General features: G+C 43.9%; 2 protein-coding genes across 2 annotated transcripts; one reads left to right on the plus strand and one right to left on the minus strand.

Moving 5' to 3' along the window:
• Positions 1-29: 29 nt before the first annotated feature.
• On the plus strand, positions 30-2204 carry LOC310813174 (zinc finger BED domain-containing protein 4-like; the record flags this gene model as incomplete). The annotated part of the gene is made up of 2 exons (XM_083682038.1): positions 30-251; positions 531-2204. The coding sequence occupies exons 1-2, from the start codon at positions 108-110 to the stop codon at positions 2202-2204; spliced, it is 1818 nt and encodes a 605-aa protein (XP_083538164.1). The 5' UTR covers positions 30-107.
• Positions 2205-7587: 5383 nt separating this feature from the next.
• On the minus strand, positions 7588-20877 carry LOC310813634 (E3 ubiquitin-protein ligase MARCHF4-like; the record flags this gene model as incomplete). The annotated part of the gene is made up of 4 exons (XM_083682696.1): positions 7588-8057; positions 13255-13447; positions 15006-15161; positions 20443-20877. 4 exons carry the CDS (start codon positions 20875-20877, stop codon positions 7588-7590), a joined length of 1254 nt encoding a protein of 417 aa, XP_083538822.1.
• Between the last annotated feature and the right edge of the window lie 672 nt (positions 20878-21549).

Here is a 21549-nt window from a genome sequence, read left to right on the forward strand (position 1 = left end):
GGCCACCCACCAGTTCAGTGGCCACTGACTGGAGATAGAACACACCAACAGCTGGTGGTTTGTGCAGCTCATTAAAATCTAACTTGGGACCACAGGAAAGTAAAACCATGGCACCTGTGAGATCCATGATAGTTCATCACTTCATCATGCCGGAGGAAACAGAGGGGAACTTCAAAGCTATCTGCAAACACTGCAACAGGAGGATTTCCTGTTCCATGAAGGCTCTTTCCAACCTGCATGCACATATAAAGGTTTGTAGTTATGTCGCTACTGTATACAGTAATCTATTGTGAAAGTGGGGAATTTTTTGCTCATTAGTTTTATTTGTTGTATCATTATGAATTCACATTTTCTATTCAACACCACAGTTACAGTACTACAGTGATATTTGTTTATTTCAAGATGCCAAAACACCATGATGAATTAAGAAAACAGAGGAGGCACAATTATGCTGTAGTTGAGGTTTTATTCTTTTTTTTTTATCAGAAGACATTGCGTTGCGTCTAACTTGGTTCTGTGTTTCTCCTCAGAGAATACACCCCACCGCCATCCCCACCACCATCTCCGTGTCTATGCCTCAAAAGTCGTCAGGCAAACTGAAGAAATACAACTCCACGCATCATCGTCAGCTGAAGAGCACCAATCTCCTGGCCAACGTTATTGCAGAAAACATGTTACCGTTACGTTTTTTGGAGAGTCCGTCATTCAAGATGTTCTGTGAAAGTCTGGACCAAAACTACTCCGTGCCGAGTCGGAAGACCATGTCTGATGGCATTCTCAACATCCATAAACTCAAGATGGAGGAGAACCTCATGTCTCTTCTGGGGTCGGCGACCTCTGTCTGTGTCACTCTCGATCTGTGGACCAGTGGCCAGATGAAGTCTTATATAGGAATGACGGGGCATTTCCTCCTGAACTGGACACTTCATAGTGTCATGCTGGCATGTAAGCGGTTCAGAGGTCTCCATACAGTGGAACACATTGCCCGCACATATGAGGAAATCTTGGACCACTACAAGATCTCAAACAAGGTGAACACGGTGGTTACGGATAACGTAAGCGACATGGTCGTTGCCTTTGCACATTTTGAAGACGACCCATCGGTCGGCGAAGAAGAGAAAAGCGACGAGGAGGACGAGGAAGGTTTGCACCCTATAAGTTCCACCGATCTGGACGATGTTTACTTTCCCCAGCACGAGCGCTGCTTTGCTCACACGCTACAGCTCACCGTTAACGATGGCCTCAGATCTGCAGATAACCTCGGCCAGGCCATTTCCAAAGCCTCGGACATCGTCTCCCACACGCAGGAACTCTTTGAAGGGGAGAACGGACCGCCGCCACCCTCCGTCACCAAGTGGATCTCCCAACTGAAAATGATCCGCTCAATTCTCAACGCCGACGAAGCGAAGCTGGACGCGCTCCCCGTAGCCAAGCTGTCTGCCGCTGAGAGGTACGTCCTCTCCGACGCTGTCTACATCCTAACCCCTTTCGAGGTGGCCACAGACTGTGTGCAAGGGTCGGACTTTGTCACCGCCAGCTACATCATCCCGTGCGTCAGGGGACTTTCCAATCACCTCAGTCATTGCTCTACTGCTTACAACGGCAGTCTCGTCAATAGCCTGAAGGAAGCAATCGACAAGCGCCTGGCTGTGTACGAGCAGAAGAAGCTTTACCAGATCGCCTCGGTCCTGGATCCACGCTTCAAGCTGACGTGGTGCAATAGCGACGAGAAGGCTACGCTCACGGCGGAAATCAAAGCTCTCGCCACGAAGCTCACCGCCACGACGGAGGATACCCCAACCAGCGGTTCACCGCCGAAGAAAACTCCGTTGGACATGCTGTTCGGTTTCCTGGACCCACCGGACTCATCGCTCGCCCAGTTGTCTCCGATCACCAAGGAGATCGAGCAGTACCTCCTCTCGCCCCACCTGCCGGCGACTGCAGATCCTCTGCAGTTCTGGAGGGCCCAGACCAGCGTGTATCCGACGTTAAGCCGAGTGGCCGCTGAGCACCTGCAGGTCCCGGCGTCCTCGGCGGCAGTGGAGTGCCTCTTTGGCATCGTGGGACGTCCCTTCAGGCCGGATCGCTGCGTGATGTCAGACGAGCTCTTTGAGACCCTGTTGTTCCTAAAGTCTAACGGACTGAGCACACAGCCGTCGTGTGAACATCTGGAAAAACTGTTGCACGAAGACATCGCTTGGTAAAGAACGCTGGACGCAAAACACTCTCCAAATGTAGGCCTGTTGCCCAAACATGTTCTAAAATGACTTTTCTTAATACTTTCTTTGAGTGTGTATTTGAAAGTAATAGAAATACAATGTGACCAAGGTCTGGTGGTAACTCAGGACAGGTCGTTTATAGCCAACAGACACATCCTTTATTGCCTACAAAAATATTTAAAGTAATTGTCATGTCTATTTGCTCTGGATAACAACAGACCTTTCTCTGTGTGGTAGAAGCCCCAGATGTCTGGTGATCAACACTATCAGGCCCCTGACTGTTTATTCTGACTGTTTACAGAGGTAATAAATGTTTCCTTTTTTTTGTGGCCACATATATATATTTTCCTTCCCCCTCAACCTGTAACAACTGTTTCCAGTGAAAGATTAGTTTGAGTAACAGCTGTTTCTCGTCAAAGCGAAGTTCCTTGAGAGGTAAACTACATTCTGTAACTGTGGATGGTACAGAGAAAATGTGACTTGCTCTGTATACACTTAGTAGTTTAAAGTCTACTGGAAAAGCTTCACCCCAAATCCAATTAAAAGAACATTATTGACAGATCGGTAATGACACAACAGAAGAGTTATATTCTAGTGATATACTACATGTAAAAATGTAGAGTAATATACTGGTGTCAAACATGTGGACTTGCAGCCAATGGACATCATGAAGAGAACTCTTCCACCCACAGTTAGTTCCGATCGGCAGTTTAATCGAGGACAATGCTGCTGGCGGTTGTAAACACTGGTGATGGATTCCCTTTGAAAGTGCAGCCTCATTGACAAACCGCTGCACTCAGCTTTCACCCCTACATGGAAGAAATGTCAGACGTGCATTGAGGCCAGTGTACAAGGCTGTGGAATGGCTGTATACTATGTTGTCTGTAGTTATACTGTCCTTTCCACTGTAAATATGTGTGTAGGATCTTCTGTTCGACCAGATTTGAATGCATTTGTTGTTCAAAAAATAGTTTTATTTTCAAATGTAGTGTGCATACAATACAGTATGTCGGCTGCATTGCTGATGAGACATGGTTGTACTGTAATACAATATATCGATTCTTCATTGTTTCATGTGTGACAATGCAACACATCAAGGACATTGTTCCTTGCAAATAGATGATTACAAATGGCCTGCCTGCCTTTTTACGCCCCCTTGATTTTGCTCATGGTTTCAATCAGTCGAGGCCAGACATGTTTGTGTCCCGTTCCACTGCAGAGGCATGAATGGAGGTAGTTGGATTCTCACATCATATTCTTGATGATTGAGTCGACAGGCCTCATTTCCCTTCAGCACCCCCAGTCAAGTACAGCGTTCAGCAGACTCTGTTGTAAAACATCATCCAGAGAGGAGTAACCTCCCCAAGGTTGCACATTTGTATTCCAGTCCTAATAAACTTGATTCAACTATGAAATCAAGCCTGACGGGGAAAAATGAAATCAATTCATTGTCTCAGTCGACATCTCTTGTGCGGCCAGGAATTACTAATAAAAAGTACATCAGCTGAGCAGTTACTGTAAATGTTGTGCTAGTGCTGGGCCAGAATAAAGGCTACACCCAGAGGTTACACCCAGGACAGGACAAACACTATACTAAGGTGTTTGTTCCAAATGTTAATTGTCATTTACACAATATACAAGATACAATGTAATGAAATGCTTTAGGGTAAGCAACTCCTCAACAACGGAACAATCAAACAATAACAACTAGCAGTGAAATGTCAAATCAAAAAGGAAGAAAACGATGACAATAACGTCTAACGTCCAATAATGTCTCTAGGGTGAATAAACAGGTGCTCCAGTGTACTGTACCTGTCTCTAGGGGAATAAACAGGTGACTCCAGTGTACTGTACCTGTCTCTAGGGTGAATAAACAGGTGACTCCAGTGTACTGTACCTGTCTCTAGGGTGAATGAGAATGTGCCTGAGGCGGGGGTTCCTGTGAGTCACCCCTCTGTTGAGAACATGAATCATCAATAATGCATCAGTGGTGAGTCAACACAACAATGAAAAGAAATTGAAGGAACCCATGTGTATGGTTGTGTGTTTATCGACGTTCAGAGGCAGTGGGACAGGAAGATCCTGTCCTGCTCATGGGGATAGGACACTCTATGCTCATGGGGATAGGACACTCTATGCTCATGGGGATAGGACACTCTATGCTCATGGGGATAGGACACTCTATGCTCATCAATACGTGCGCACATTGGTAATTGCACAGTGTGGACCGATGACTCCTGAGAACATAGATGACATGTGGAGGAGTCAGAAGGGCTTATTGAGGTTGTTTTTTCATAATTAAAAGTCACTCACAACCCATTGAGGTAAAGGAACAAACCAATGGTAAGGCCTGAAATGGTTTAGTTAAACGGGCAACGATAGAACATTAGCCAGATGGAACCGGTCCAATCTCTGGGGCTCAGAATCTGTAAAGGCAAATTTCAAGATAAGAAACCATTTGATGTTTATTACCTTGAGCAAATCAAATGTGACTCTGACCTTGGCAATCCTGTCACTCTACTCGAACTAAGCTCCCACTGCCCTGCCCCAGGTTGAACATCACTTTGTCATTTGCTCAAGGAGCGTGATCCAGAACAGGGACTGCCTTTGCTATTCCACAGACTATTAATGTGAAGCTTGCAGTCGGTGTTGCAGAATGATGATTAGTATCTATTCTAATTGAATGGGGTGTGATGACTGATACATCTGTACTGTATATAGAGATGTGAAAAGAAAGAAAGGAGGCTTTGAAAGGAAATGTTTTCAAAGAGCAGTACCTACCCGAACCACCAGAGGGACATACAGGCTGCTAAAACATGAAGCCTGTGTTATCTGTGTGAACTAGAAAGAGTTCATCATTTTTCCTCATCATCTTCTACACTGTTATCTTGCGTTTCAAACAATACATAGCCTGCCTCCATATATCATTCCAAAGCATTATTACCATTTGTTTGATGATTTAAAATGTGATGATTGACTAACCTACCCCTGCTGCTGGGATCCTATCAAAGAGGGAGAACTTCATAGGGAGACAATCGGGCATAAATATCTCCAAAGAATACATCTACAGTATCTCATCAGTTTGGTTTGATTGAAGGTACTGTAACAGTATGTAATGACTATTATTTCGCTTCACCACAAAGGAACCCGGCAACTCCCCAGGGTTCTCTACCGTTTTCAGAGGAAGGGATGAGAAGTGGAGGATTTCATTTGGTCCTATCATTAGACCTGGGATCAGAGTAGGACCCGAGGACCACAGAGCTACACTCAGAGGCCTGAGCTTCAAAGCCTCACTGTTCAATGTAGTCTTGGAAACAACTTTGTTGTGGTCATCTTTTACACATGAGAGGGAGGGATGCCGGTTATTCATCTTGGTAAACACGATCCATTCAGCAGTCACAGCAAGCAGACTTGGAAAATGATAGGCATCGATAGAGAGAAGAAAGATGTTTTGAGATCCCTTTTGAAATTCAAACATCACTTTACCAGACGAGCCACAGGAGACATTTTTCTGCGTCTGATGGGAACACAGCCCGTCTGTCCACCCACTCATCTCACTCTGGAGACTTTGAATAAAACCTCAAGAACGATACAAGTTAAAACAAAACATATCTGAGGCATGTACACCAGAAATAATCCCAAATATACCAAATATAGGACTAAAATCCCATAAAGGACTAAAATCCCATATAGGACTAAATATACCATATAGGATTAAAATCCCATAAAGGACTAAAATTGCCATGCAAAAAAAAAGAGAAAAAAGTATAATGTGTAAAAAAACAAGACAATTAAAAAAAAGTGCAAAAAGTACATTAAAGATAAAATGTATATGTAAAAGCTGTCAAGACAAATATCTCACTAAGATAGGCTACTATAGAACCTTGTAAGATCTCATAGTCTTTTTCTGTTCCTTTCATGTTAATATGCAATGAATTATTCTATCTTAAGTTAAATACTGAAGAAAGTCCAATGCGCTGGCTTCTGGATGTCCTGCTGATCTCGAGGAGGAGGAGGAGGAGGAGGAGGAGGAGGAGGAGGTTGATAAGCGGCTGATTCAGCAGTAACATGACAGTCTGTCCCTTACCTGAAATGAACATCCCATCAGAATAGGTGAGGCTCAACAATAAAAGTGATGGAGTTGTAAAGCACATTTATTTACCCTACATGTATTGAAGTGTTGATGTCAACATCTGTATTCATGTCTCACGTGACGTTGTTAATTGGAATCAAGACCGTGTTGGACAGGAAGACTATTATTTACATAAAGGAGACAAAACAAAATACACCGGTTACTGTGATATATTCCTACTGTGCGGTGCTCCTCCGGTGTTTTCACAGTTTTCCCTCACCTTTGATTTTGGTTACATCAAAGATGCTCGTGGGGACGGGGCGTGAAGAGAGCGATGCTGAATTAATTCCTGGTGAACTTTCAGCAACCTTCCCTTTCCCTGCAAACTGTTATTGTACAGTAGCGCCTTCCCACTGATATCAGCACTCCACGGGTTGAATAATTTAGAAGACAAACTACAGAGCTACCTGAATCTCTGCTGATACAAAAAAAGGACCTTTTATGCATCACTAGAGATATCCTAACTACCAGATAGCAGACATGAGAGTAGACAATGCAATGCGATGTTCCCGAACGCCCTTTAATCGTCGATGGAGAGAGACTCCATCTGCTTTAACTGGTCTGTTTTCCTGATTGAAACAAGATGCCTTTTACTGTCTTATGTAAGACCATGTGGTATTACCTAGGGAAAATGATGTATCTCCTAATACAACTCTTGAAAACGTTTAAGTATAAAATGCAATTCAATCCCCAAAAAGCTGAAGAACAACAGTTCTTTGACATGTGCAGATCTGACCCGGGTAACTTGCAAACCAAGCTACAATTCCAGCAGCTCCCTGGCTTGTGTTTGACTGTATGTTCAGTCACACAGGCAGGATGATGAGTGAAGGCACAGCCTACTGGAGATGACAGGCTAACCAATTATCTCTGCTAATCTGAATACGGAATATGGTTCATACTTGACACCAGCACTGCTTTGATATAAAGTCGCATTTAGAAAGTTTAGAGTTTATGTTATTGTCATGTCTGGTGAATATTTTAGATTGAACTCATAAGTCATCATTCTCAAACCATCCCAATAACAATCAATAAAGATAATTTTCGAATCCATGTTTTCAAATCAAACTGTCTCTTTTTTTTTATTTTTTATTATTCAATCCATGTTAGGACACCAAAGATGCATTTGAAACAAACAAGATGATTACATTTGTCCTGTTAGCGCAAGGCTTTTCAATTTCCCCTCATGTCAATATCAAATCCCCCACATCCACACATGATAAGGCCTCAAATGCATCCTCAGACCGTAGTAACTCTCATGACCAGCTCGCGGGTGCCATTGCTGGGCTGGCTGCGGGCCGCCTCCGGCTGCCTCAGGTGGCTGAGGAGGTGGAGGATATTGTATGTGGTACAGTGTTGGTCTGCCGCAGCGCTGGTCCCGTGGCCTTGGTCAGAGGACCCCCGTGAGGCCTGCCCTGTGGCTGCCGTGCTGGCTGTGCCCAGGCCCGCTGCTGCGGTGGCGGCGGCGGTGGCGGTGGTGGCGGGGGCTGCAGAGGCGGCGGCAGCCATGAGTGAGGAGGTGGAGGTGGAGACTCCTATCCCAGTCTGGTGCCTCTGCGGAGGCTGAGACAGTGTCCTGTTTGTCGCAGCAGTCTTTAGGTCCTCACTGTCCATGCTCTTGTCATAGTTCAGGACCTTCCACTGCTGATTGACAGCCTGCCAGCGATTAAAGATTCGGAACACCGAAGGGCCCTCGTGGACAATCAGAGCTGGGGGAGATATACAAACATTTTTATTCACTGAACCTTTATTTTAGCAGGGAGTCCCATTGAGACCAAGGTCTCTTTTACATGGGAGCCCAGCATACACACAGTTTACAACAATACATCATACACACACAGAATTATAACATAATAAAAGACAATCAAGAAAAACAAACACATTTTTCAATTAAAAATGTTCACATCCTTCAAACTGCCCTGGCCGCACCTGAGCAACCGATTAAACTGTGCTGCAGGTTGTTCCAGCAGTGAGGTGCAGCACAACTCATTTTCAATAATGAGGTTAGGTAAGCTGGGGGTTTATGCCGGAAAGCTTTATACACAAAAGGGGAGTAATGAAGAGCTCTACAGGACTTTAACAAGGCCAGTCAACCTTTTGATAAAGGATGTAATGATGAGTATTAAAACTATCACCTGTGAGAGAGAGAAGGGTTGATTACACAACCAGGGAAAGGCAAGATCTATTCCTATAAAAGAAGTCCACCTTAAATCTTAGCTTTTTAACTAAGCTCCTCCGTATGTTTTCTGACCGTCTGAAGTCTTTGTCAAACCAAATTCCCGGGTTAATGCCAAAGTATTTAAGGAGTCAAATAAAATAAAAAACAAAACAGTCATAATCCTACACTGGACTGAATAATATCTCTCAGAATAGAACATCTAATCCTATAAAAAACGCTATCCACCCTCAACGCTATCCACCCTAACGCTATCCACCCTCAACGCTATCCACCCTCAACACTATCCACCCTCAACACTATCCACCCTCAACACTATCCACCCTCAACGCTATCCACCCTCAACACTATCCACCCTCAACACTATCCACCCTCAACGCTATCCACCCTCAACGCTATCCACCCTAACGCTATCCACCCTCAACACTATCCACCCTCAACACTATCCAACGCTATCCACCCCTCAACACTATCCACCCTCAACACTATCCAACACTATCCACCCCTCAACACTATCCACCCTCAACGCTATCCACCCCTCAACACTATCCAACGCTATCCACCCTCAACACTATCCAACACTATCCACCCCTCAACACTATCCAACACTATCCACCCTAACGCTATCCACCCTCAACACTATCCAACACTATCCACCCCTCAACACTATCCAACACTATCCACCCTAACGCTATCCACCCTCAACACTATCCAACACTATCCACCCCTCAACACTATCCAACACTATCCACCCTAACGCTATCCACCCTCAACACTATCCAACACTATCCACCCCTCAACACTATCCAACACTATCCACCCTCAACACTATCCACCCTCAACACTATCCACCCTCAACACTATCCACCCTCAACGCTATCCACCGTCAACACTATCCACCCTCAACACTATCCAACACTATCTACCGTCAACACTATCCAACACTATCCACCGTCAACACTATCCACCCTCAACACTATCCAACACTATCTACCGTCAACACTATCCACCCTCAACACTATCCAACACTATCTACCGTCAACACTATCCACCCTCAACGGCTGTATCATGATTCCAGTCAGATGATTGTAGCTATGGTAACAACCTTTGACACAGTGAGACATGCCAATTTTTTCTTCTCGGATTTCCACCGATGAATTATTCGTTCCGTGAGTTTTCAATAATGTCTCATCACAGTTCAAAAATTGCTTATTGATTCGTCCTCGTTGAACTCAGAATGCTGGAAAATTGAAATCAATTTTGAAACAAGGTTCTGGGTGTGAGCCCGAGATAGTATTTGCTGTTTCAGTCAAGCGAGGTCATTGTGATGGGAAACGGTGGTGACTTGTGTATAACAATATCTTACCAGACACTTTTATGCTTTCTTTTCTTTACATGCCCACAATAGTGCTCACAGCATTTACGCGTCTGTCCATAGTGTTACCGATCTGTGTCTCGCTGATGAGAAGACAAAGACATAAGCTGTGAGGCAGCTGTGGTGAGAGTGGTCTGTGTACCACAGCGAAGCTACAGCTGCTGATGGGCAGTTGGTAATTCCCTGTGTCTCTGCATTTAGTTCTAATGACAAGAAATCCTGCCTATTTCCCACAGCTCTCACTTGGTTTCCCACTCTGTCTTTGTCTGCTGATAAGAGCAAGTCAGCTATTTTCTCCTTAATGTCTGCCTTGGTGACAAGGTAATCTCTGTAAAGTGTGGAGTTATTGACTCCACAGTCAATCCCTGTTCCCAACCAGAGACAGTCAATCTCCTCCACCTTTCCTCCTGATGTTGGCTGCTTGGCTCTAGCTGACTGACTGTCACTGCTTCCTCACTGTGAGAGGCTGTCACACAATCACACAATCACACAATCAGACACACAGTCACAATCACACAGACACACAGTCACACAATCACACAATCACACAATAAGTCAAACAGTCACACAGACACACAGTCACAATCACACAGACACACAGTCACACAATCAGTCACACAGTCACACAATCAGTCACACAGTCACACAATCAGTCACACAGTCAGTCAAACAGTCACACAGTAACAGTCACACAGTCACACAATCAGTCACACAGTCAGTCAAACAGTTACACAGTCACACAATCAGTCACACAGTCAGTCAAACAGTCACACAGTCAGTCAAACAGTCACACAGTAACAGTCACACAGTCACAGTCACACAGTCACACAGACACACAGTCAGTCACACAATCACACAGACACACAGTCACACAGTCACACAGACACACAGTCACACAGACACACAGTCAGTCACACAATCACACAATCACACAGTCACACAGTCACACAGTCACACAGACACACAGTCAGTCACACAATCACACAGACACACAGTCACACAATCACACAGACGTATAACACACAGTTACACGGCTTCTAAACGTCTAACACACAGTTTCTAGCCCAAACATCTATTACTATCCTTTCAGACATAATATCAGACTCAAACACTGCAGTGGAGTAATTTATCTGCAGAATAGTGGAGTCATTAAATCTGGAGTCAGGCTTCACTTTCTGAGCTCTGTCATTGCACATCATTATAAGTACGAGAAGATGTCCAGTCTTGAAATTGAAGAGGTTCAGCAAAACAAAGAATAAAATGTACCAAAAACTCTCTCTCTTTCTCTCTCTCTTTCTATATATATATATATATCAGACTGAAATATATATATATAACTTCTCTCTCATTCACTTTATATTCACAAGGCAAACCCAACCAGGGCTGCAATATTCTTAGGGAGAAACAAAACTATCAAATTATAATTCAGAGTTATAGAGTTACTGAAACTATGAAGGTGGAGATTGGGAGTCTTACTCATAGACACAGAGCAGTATTAGTCTCTGTGGTCTGACTGGCAGATTTCCGTTGCCTCAGTGTTCTGTGACAGACTACAAATTACTGCAAAAACTTTTAATTTATCCCAATGCTAAAGTGTATACTAATTTATCACAATGCTAAAGTGTATACTTCTATAACTGGAAGGTGTATAATAACTCAGCACAGGAGAATGATCTCCATAAACTTGTTTTTGATTTTATAGATGCTATTATTGTGGTGATTATGATAATTGGCTTTTTTGCCCAGGTGTTGCCTTTCTATTCTATCAAGTTTTATTGCATAATTTATTTTTCATTTTGGGCCTGAATATTGACTGAGTCTCAGGGGAACTGCAGTACTGTATCTTCCACTGAAAAACATAATTTCTGGATGTGGGTCACTGGACTGGACAGCTTTTCTTATTCATAAATTCACCAGGCTCTTTTCACAGGCGATGTTCCTCAGACACAATGCCTGTTACCCTTATATTGGCATTCTGAGGTGGAGACCCAAATAAAAGACCCGGTGTGATTTGATATTCCTGGAAACACAGAGGACGAAATTCTATCGAGCATGAGAAAGCTCCTCCCTGGCCCCCAGGCTGTTGTTTTTCATTTTCCTCCTAGACTTGTTTATGGAAGCTTGATAGTTAGTGAGATGGCGAACAGTCTTATCTCTCTACCTGCCAAAGAGTTCCGGAACACTCACCACCTAGAGTGTTCCAAGTGTTCTATGTGGTGTTCACCTAGCAACAACACTTTGATTGGCTACAAAATGAGACATCATCATTGATGCATTTTTGGTGAATAAAGTCACTCCTGGCACTCTAGAATGTTGACAATTTGGGAGACTTTATTCACCCTCAGGACTAAATTAGTTAAAACAAAAAGCTTGTTTGAGGTTTTATATTTAAAAACGGGTGTGCTCACTTGTGATACCTGATCTATATCTGCCATTTAGCTGACATTGCAGTGAGTGCATACATTTCAGTATATATGGTCCCAGCGGGAATCAAACCCACAACCTAAGCGTTGTTAACACCATGCTCTACCAACTGAGCCACGGAGGACCACGCTGGTGATCTGGTTCTACAACCTATCAGTAAATTTTAAACACCAACAGCCTACCCACTTCTGACTGCTCAGTAATTGAACAAGCTATGTTTGACAGACATTAGAGTGTGGAGCAGGCAGGGTGCTCTGTGCTCCTTAGTCTGTCGTCGAGAGACTACAAATTCAATAGTGTCTGTTCCACTTCGATTTTATACTGCATAGCTGAACGTACTAGGAAGGTTACCAGTCCATTGAAAATACCCTCAACACCAAACGGAGACATTTTCAGTTTTTACAGATTTTACACAGCTGCTTGAATAACTCAAATAAATTCAATGCACCCTGTATTTATCAATGCTCGGGCACAATGTCGCATTTTTTTTATTCTGTCAATGTCAATTGATTTTCAGCCCTGAGTCCTCCAAGGCATTTCAGAAGATGGAAATGGAAATCTGACCCAAAAGAGAATCATACCATGTTATTGTCAGCCTGCACAGCACAGTAAGCACTTATTTAACCCATCAACTGCCAAAGAGTTCCGGAACACTCTGTTCCATTAGATTCCATTCCATTCCACTCATTCACCTAGAATGTTGTAAGTGGTGTTTACCTAGCAACAATACTTTGATTGGCTACAAAATGAAGCATAATAATTTATGCCATTTTCGGTGAATAACCAAAATAATCACCTTTGGCACTCGAGAATGTTGACCATTCTGGCCACTCTATTCACCCTCGGCACTAAATGAGTTAACCTTTACTTATCCAGTTAGTTAGTCTCATTGAGACAAAAATCTCTTTCTCAAGAGAGATCGTAATCTCACCGATGCAGACGACGTCCATGAAGCCGTACATGCCGTAGCAGATCTGGAAGAGCAGGTCCTGGCGCTGCCAGCGGGCCGAGGGGCTGAAGGAGGACCACACCAGCCAGGAGATGCTGGCCATCAGGAACAGGGAGCCCAAGATGGCCGCCGCAATCTGGACCTTCTCTATCACGGTCAGGGAGATGGCCTGCCACTGCAGGAGAGATACAGATCCCAGTGTCATCTTTACTGTGGCTTGTTGGTGATTAAGAGAAGGGTTTGACTCAGTGTTCATTATATGTCCATTAGGGGTCAAAGGTCTATAGATATGTGTCAATGACTGTAGAGATAAATCAGAGGGCTTAAAGGCCCACTAAAGTGAAAACCATCATTTTCAGGGTTTTGTTTAGAATTTTGGCCTCACCAGATCCTTTCCAGTAGTCTTTATGTAAATATCTAGCCCTGCTACTCTCCCTCAAATGCTCAGTTTTGGATGGGTGTGATTTAAGGGGTTATGTGTGTGATTTAAGGGGTTATGTGTGTGATTTAAGGGGTTATGTGTGTGATTTAAGGGGTTATTTGCCATTTGTTTTTTATGTCCATGCACCATGCAAATATACTTGGCCAAATAAAAAGAATTCTGATTCTGATTCTGATTCTGATTCTGATTCTGATTCTGATGTATCCGTCACTATGACCTGCTCATGCTATACTCCAATAGAGCGCGTGCTCTGGGTAGTAAAACTCAACTAAAACTATTTTACATCCCTCTCATTACAGCCAGCACCAGCAGTGCACACATTGTCAGCTCAGCAGGTACAGATAACAGCCCAGACTAGATTAAACTGGCCATTTAGAATGTAAAATGTACCAAGTTCAGAATACAAAGGTAAAAAATGTAGCTGAAGTTATCTTGTTGTTTGAGCTAACACAGTGTTGTGTTTTGCAAGCTAGAAAAATGACCGGTTTGATAACTTATCTTCTTAGAGCTGCTAACAATTTTACAAAGCTATAGCTTCAAAGAAATGCTGCATAAATCCACAAAAGAGACACTGCAGGCTGATAACCAAACATTGGCTCACAAGAGCAACTGTCCATCAAAAAAGCAAGCTGTCAATCAAATTTGCGAGAGCCACGCCCAGTCAATCCTATAGTCTGCTGGCTTGAGAAATTGTGATACGCAAAAAAGCTACTTCATGCTTCTTTTTGAGCATTTTAATTTTAAACAATTAAAGTATGGAATATAACATTTACTCAATTATTTGATATGGAAATCAAAGTCACTTTAGTGGGACTTTAAAATAACATCACACTGCATGCTGAGTGTGAAATCAAATATGTGTGCATGACACACAGGCATAACGTATGTATGCAACAATAAAGCCCCTGTCTATATCAGAATGATGTACAGTACCAGTCAAAAGTTTGGACACACCTTCTCATTCAATGGTTTTTCTTTATTTTTATTATTTTCTACATTGTAGATTAATATTGAAGACATCAAAACTATGAAGGAACACATATGGAATTATGTAGTAAACAAAAAAGTGTTAAACAAACAAAGAATATGTTTTATATTTTCGATTCTTCAAAGTAGGCACCTTTTGCTTTGATGACAGCTTTGCACACTCTTGGCAAGTTTGTGTCCAAACCTTTTGACTGGTGCTGTATGTATCAGCTGGCAGATATTATGTTATGAACTTACTTTACCGGTTCCTGAAGTGTCTGAAGTGCTGTGTTAGTCAGTGTTAATACAGAATAGTGTAGCTTACCTGCAGTGGGTTCTTGGTGCTGATGGCGATGACCTGGTACTTGTAGTAGCACAGCTCACACGCCCAGGAGCCTCTCTCACTGATCCACTTGATGAGGCAGGGCTGGTGGGTGCAGCGGACCGACCCACAGCAGCGACACGGGCTCAGTAGCTCCCCCTGTAGGAATGTAACAGAATACATATTTTGGACTCATGACTTTTTCACATTAGGCCTCCATGTTGGACAGGACCTATGACTTCCTGGTTTAGAGCCTGCCCTGCCAACTAATGCTGTCTGCATGCGACAAACCGTTGTGTGAATGCATGACACACATGCGTCATGCTGCCCCTCATACTAGAAGGCCTGTTGAAGGCAATCACACTTCCTCCCTTCAACAATAATATCTATTGCAACTATTTTAAAGTCATAATTCTTGATTCGCCAGAGGATTTGTCTGGGATCAAAGCCAAGCAAATAATTAAATGCACGGGACAACAGATAAGCTGGTGTGACACTGCGCATTTCATCGCAGTGTTTGTTTACATTTTATTGGAGGTTTTCTTTAGTTAGTTTTAATTATCTCAATGTCTATTTGTATTTCGATGTAGACTCAGTGATATGATGTCGCCACGAAACAGTGGGCGTCCGAGAACGGAGGTGACGAGCTTGAAGCAAGACAGTTCAGCACGCCTGCAGAGGCTAACAGGCTAACGTCCAAATTGGGTGAGACTGCAACGTCTCTGTGAGTCAGTGCCATGGTGCTCAGGCTGCTGTACCTTGTTAATGCTACTCAGATATGAGTTCCTGAAATGCACGTAGCTCTGTGCAAAAGATGCCTCTGCACACACACACACACACACACACTCACCAGAACCACTTTGGGCTGAATCTGATAACAGCACCTCAAAGACAAGGAATACTGATTAATCAACCATGTCCCTGATGTTTTTCTCCTGCTAGCAGAGTGCATTGAGGTGTTTTGAGTGCACAAGCAGAATTAATGCTGATTCATCCCAACACTGTGATTTAGCTTTATTGGCTTTATCTAAACTCTCAGCCATCACAGGCTCACTACAGACCCTGTAATCAAGCCCTCATACTCTAACTCTCTATCATTCCACTCCACACTGAACACAGAGACACAGGTACAGTACAGGTGTTAGCACGATTTGTGCAGTGCTGTCAGAAAATCGATCCCGACCAAGACAGGGTGCTATAAATCTGTATATCTCATATGAAGTGGCCCTGATTTACATTTACAGTAATTGCCTTGTTGCATGTCCAGACATACCTTATCTGTTTCAGTGAATCATCCCTCTCCCACAACACAAGTTTCTCCCTGCTGTTCAGTTGCATTCATTTCCCCATAAAAACAATCCCTACCACTCTAGCAGAGGACCAGGGATTCTGGGGAACAGCACGAAGCAGAGAGATTACAGATGATTTTATTTCTCCCATTATTTTCCTGACACGTCTGACAGGAGGAGCAGGGAGGATGCGAGGAGACAAATGGAAGCGAAAAGGCCCTCCTTCTACAGATGGTGAGGTGGGAGTGAGTTGGCAGCGGAGTGCCGGCCTGTCCAGAGGGATTCTGACTGCTTGCTGTGACAGACCCATCACAGCCAAGAACTCTACAATCCCATCCACTCCCCCATGTAACAAGGGCGGAGAGCAGTGGAGTCTGATAGCCACAGTGGCACTGAATTCCACTCACGCAGGCCTCACTGACAACTAAGATGTTGTTGAGTGATTTAGACAGCAGTGTGGCCATTTTGAGAAACACGTCATTTTCATAAGTTAGCATAGCTTGCCTTCAGAATTATTTCCGCTGTGTGACTGCTGATGAGAAAGCCGGCCTGCCATAGCTACTCACAAAACTGGATCACAGGGGCAGTTGCTTCAGACGGTGTGAAATGAGGGCATCTGAACTCCATTAAACCCTGATATGGAAACACCACTGTGACAATCAGCTAGCTCAGTCAGGAGCCAAACAGACAACGCTGTTTCACAGTGGTCAATAATGAGTTTCGGCCCAAAGTGTGTGTGTGTGTGTGTGTGTGTGTGTGTGTGTGTGTTTGTGTGTGCGCGTGCGTACGTGTGTACGTGTGTGTGTGTCTGTGTCTGTGTTTTTTTACTTGTGCAGTCATCTGCAATATTGGTCCATTGATAATAACAGCCTCCAGCCAGGTGTAAAGATGAGAGGTAGAATGTTTCCTATATTGCATCACACAAGTTGAACAGCCACTGACTATGAGCCATTAGGAAATTATGTGCAGTTCTAAGTGCCTTCCGGGTAATCCCTACTGAGATGTACTCATTGCGTGAGCCAGGAGTGCCATTCCGACGATACTTAATCACTGTAACAGAGAAGTAATTGAGTAAGGCAGTCATTACAGGTTAAAGCTCTAATGTTTATGAGTTCATAATTCCTGCCAATAGACTTCAGCAACGGTGGCCAAAAACATCTCCCAACCCAGTTATGTAACTTGCTAGTATCTTGGGATACAGGCGGCAGGACAGACTACCGAATGTATGAGATGCACACAGCATAGTGCTTCACTCCTGTGGGACCCGTGGGGGGAAAGACATGCTAATGCTAACTATTGCCTGGGGCTTTCAGAGTCCCACAGACACACGAGCTGCACAAGTCCCTTATCTGTGTTATCATATGGTACTCCAGCTCCAGCCTCCATCCCAGGCAGCAGAGAGCAGCACGTCCTTAACACCCTGCTCCAGCGAAGCCACCTCCACCCGAAGGGATGCCAGGGATATGCAGCCAGAGAGAGGGTAGTAAAGCAGCAGGGGGGCCGGGGACACAGCCAGAGAAAATAATCTTCAGGTTAACAGCCCCAAACATGGAAGGAATTCAGTGGCTTTGAGGGAACATTAGCATTCTTCAAGGGCACAAGATATTACTTCCACTGTTCTGTGTGATGAGAGAGAGACGTGGTGGAAGGATTTCTCGCTGTGCAGTTACAGTATGAATGATGAGGTCCAGGCGGGTTCTGTCTGAGCTCCCTCTCCTGAATAAAACAAAGCACCATGCAAGCAGTCCATGTAAATGACTTTAAGTGTTGCCTTGAATTAAGTAAAAAAATAAAAAAGAGAAAGCTTGAAGGTAACAGTATGGACACTCAGTGAGGTGTCCCGTCTGCTGAAAGCTCTATTTGACCAATTTCCGCCTAAAAACTAGACCCAAACCAAACTGCTGAAACATTCGAAATATGATGATCAGATGCGAAAGCAGGATGCTATTTGATAGGTAACACCTTGACGTTTTGTGTCAGATCATATGATCACTACACATGACAAGAAGATAAAGTAATCAATAATCAAATTAATAATCAAAGGAAAGCAGAATTTGGGCCGTATGTGGGCCGTATGTGGGCCAGTCCGGCTTAAGAGACTAGGGCGGCAGGGGAAAAAACAGACATCCCTTCATTATAGGTTGTGGCCTTGGGGCGTCACAGTACCACTTCATCTCATATTGGCCCCCATAGTTGATTCTGCGTCTGAGGCCTTCTTATTCAGGAGACAAGTGGCAATGAGATCTCAAGAGCACTGGGCGTGGAGCTCCTATAGACAATCTGGTTACTCAGTTCCTTTCAGAGGGCTTTTGTCAAAGTCATGGGCTGAGTAATGAATATAATGACTCTTAACGGTGGGTGACACCCTGGATACAAGTTACCGCTGCATAGGCTGATTATCCTTGTAACAACAGCATCAATGGGACCAATAACCGAGAATCTCTCAACACAGGATTTATTAGAACACATCAAAATTCCTATGATTTTTTTTTTTTAATGAAGATCGAGGCTACATTATAATTAGATCTAGTCTTGTTTTTTTAGGAGTTGGATAATGTTTTTCTAAGTTGCCTGCATTTAATGTAAGACATATACTGGAGGGCTACCGGAGGAAGGCACGTCTCTCCCTCTACGCTGCGCACATTAACTCACACGTCTCTGCCCTGCGGTGAGAACCGTTAAGAGGTTGGCTTGTCGAGTCAGACACCACTGCTCTTGGTTAATGTGACAACCTGGAGGGTTTAAGAGAACAAGAGGAGAAGGAACGCTCTGTGTCCTATATCAAAGTCACACAGACTACACACCCCCTCCTTTAGAACATAGCCTCTCCTACACTGATTGATACCTGGGCAGTTCTATACCTGGACTTCGTCCAGCTGTCTGGGGTGGAGAGTGATGCTGATAGAACCCGATGTTATGTAATGAAAAGATGGCAGGAAATGACATCACTTTGGTGTATAGCTGCAGTGTCTGGAGGAGGCAGAGTTATATGAGGGCATGGTTAATGGTGTAAAACTCAGGAGGCCATTTGTATTTTGTGTGTATTGAGTCGCTGCCGCTTCGTGTTGAAGTGATAAATTCGCCATCGGACCGAAAGAGATGACTTGGGAGCAGATGTACTAAACGACAAACAAAACAATGTTTTTATTGGACATGCAATCCCCCCCAGCCCCCCCCCAGCCCCCCCCCACCCCCCCACCCCACCCCCCGAGACTACACAGACACACTCCTACGAGGGGCATAAATGAATAATGGTAGAACTAAAAACGTAAAAGATTAGAACATACAATATTTACATTGAATTAATAAGTCCAACAAGAGAGAGAGGATTATGGGACTTTCCAGACATCCAACTGTTTCCAGTGTAAAACATTTACTGTCCGCTTTCCTTTTACATCTTTTTCATCGTGATCTTTGATTTCTCCCCTGATTAGTGCAGCGTGATTATTGATCAATATTGTCTCAGAGATTAATTTCTAGTGTTTCGGGCAGAGTGAAAGGCATTATTTGATTACTCAGGCATGTAATTGCTTCTATGTGGACGGCGTTAACAATCAGTGTACTGCTACCAGTTATTTTCGGTCGCTGTTCAACCACCTTGTTAATCAACGCAAGAGACAGGGCTTTGTATCATCTGCCCTGGGGGGAACGGATCTTTCCACGCCTCAGTGCAGCTTGGGCACTGGGGCAGTAGGATCACTCAAAGGAAGTCCAAAGCCCATTGGTTCAAGACACAACAGAGGCAGAATGACAAATGTCCAAAAGAAAAGCATCTCCCATCCATCAGTGTCTGTGGATGGGTTGTGGTTGTGCTCTGTGTATTGGCACTGTATTTTGGCAATGAAAACATTGCATGTTATCATGTCTCAACCGTTTATATGGAGGTTTATACTGGATGAACAGCATTAGAGGGCCGGGCTTAGGGTTATCTGATACCCTCTATCAAATATGATAGATAGCTATCTTTCTATCTATCTATCTATCTATCTATCTATCTATCTATCTATCTATCTATCTATCTATATATTTGAGGGGCTGAATGGATATATATATATATATATATATATATATATATATATATATATATATATATATATATATATATATATATGACAGTATGGTGTTAGGAAGCAGGGTCTGTATTCACTCACCTGTTCTGGTCCTTGAAAACAGATCCTGCACAGTGGAGTCCTGAAGCCGCTCTCACTGAAACTGGTTAGGGAGAACCTCTCCTCCAGCTTGCCCTTTGAGCAGTCATCAGAGGAGCTGCTGCAATGCAAGGCTGCTGACACCTCTGCCGCATCGACCCAGTCTGTAACCTGTCTGTCTCTCTCTGGCCCGATAGCGCCCCCTGCTGGTGGGGCAGTCAGGTCCCCTGGCTGATGATGGGCCCCTCTCACAAGCGTGTTGTTGTTGTCAGTGACGCTGACGTCAGAAAGGACCCCGCTCTCGTGGCTCTCGGGTGTTTGTCCGATCATGGGGATGACTGCAGGTAGCGGTGTCGACGGTGGCCGAAGTAGGAGCACCTTCAGGTCACTGAACAACACGCAACAGCGGCTTTTCAGCATGCCCTGGGTCCGCAGCATCTGTCTGCCTCAGTCACTAACAGCACCGTACAGCGACACCCCAGCCTACATAAGCACCTCATATTGAACTCATACAATTAAACGTCTTGTCTATCTGAAGGGAAATGTGTGTATCCACCCTCTCAGACAAACTCGAAGACATAAGATATTTGTATACAAAAAAGGTCTTATGGGGGACGGTAGATATTAAGTTGTCCGTATGTTGTGTGAATTAATATTCAAAACTGTCTTGGTAGCCTACCTTTCCCACGAGTTCCCAGCGATAACAAATTCCATTGACGCAAACAAGTGTCTGAAGCCATTCAGTTGTTTCAGGAAAACAACGAAAAGAGAAAGTCAATGAATAGTTGATTCTATACAAAAAGGTTTTCAAAATCTCGTGTCCGTTATCTTCCAGCGGAAAGATCCCGACGGTGGAGACGAGCATCACCCCATGTCTTCATTGGTCTCTGTAGTTAAATAGACATGGGCTCACACAGAATATCACTAGGCGTCTTTCCCTCCAAAATCACATCAGCCTACGAATCCCAATAGTGTTAGCTTGATGTTCTTGTTGGAAATGACCATAGTCATAATGTGTTCTAAAAAACCCTTTGGATATTCCGATATATGTTCAACATTGATTTTCAATACTTCTATCGATGACCTCCCACCGATAAACAATCTGTCAAA

This window comes from Argentina silus (assembly GCF_951799395.1).
Source record: "Argentina silus genome assembly, chromosome: 12".
NCBI lineage: Eukaryota > Metazoa > Chordata > Actinopteri > Argentiniformes > Argentinidae > Argentina > Argentina silus.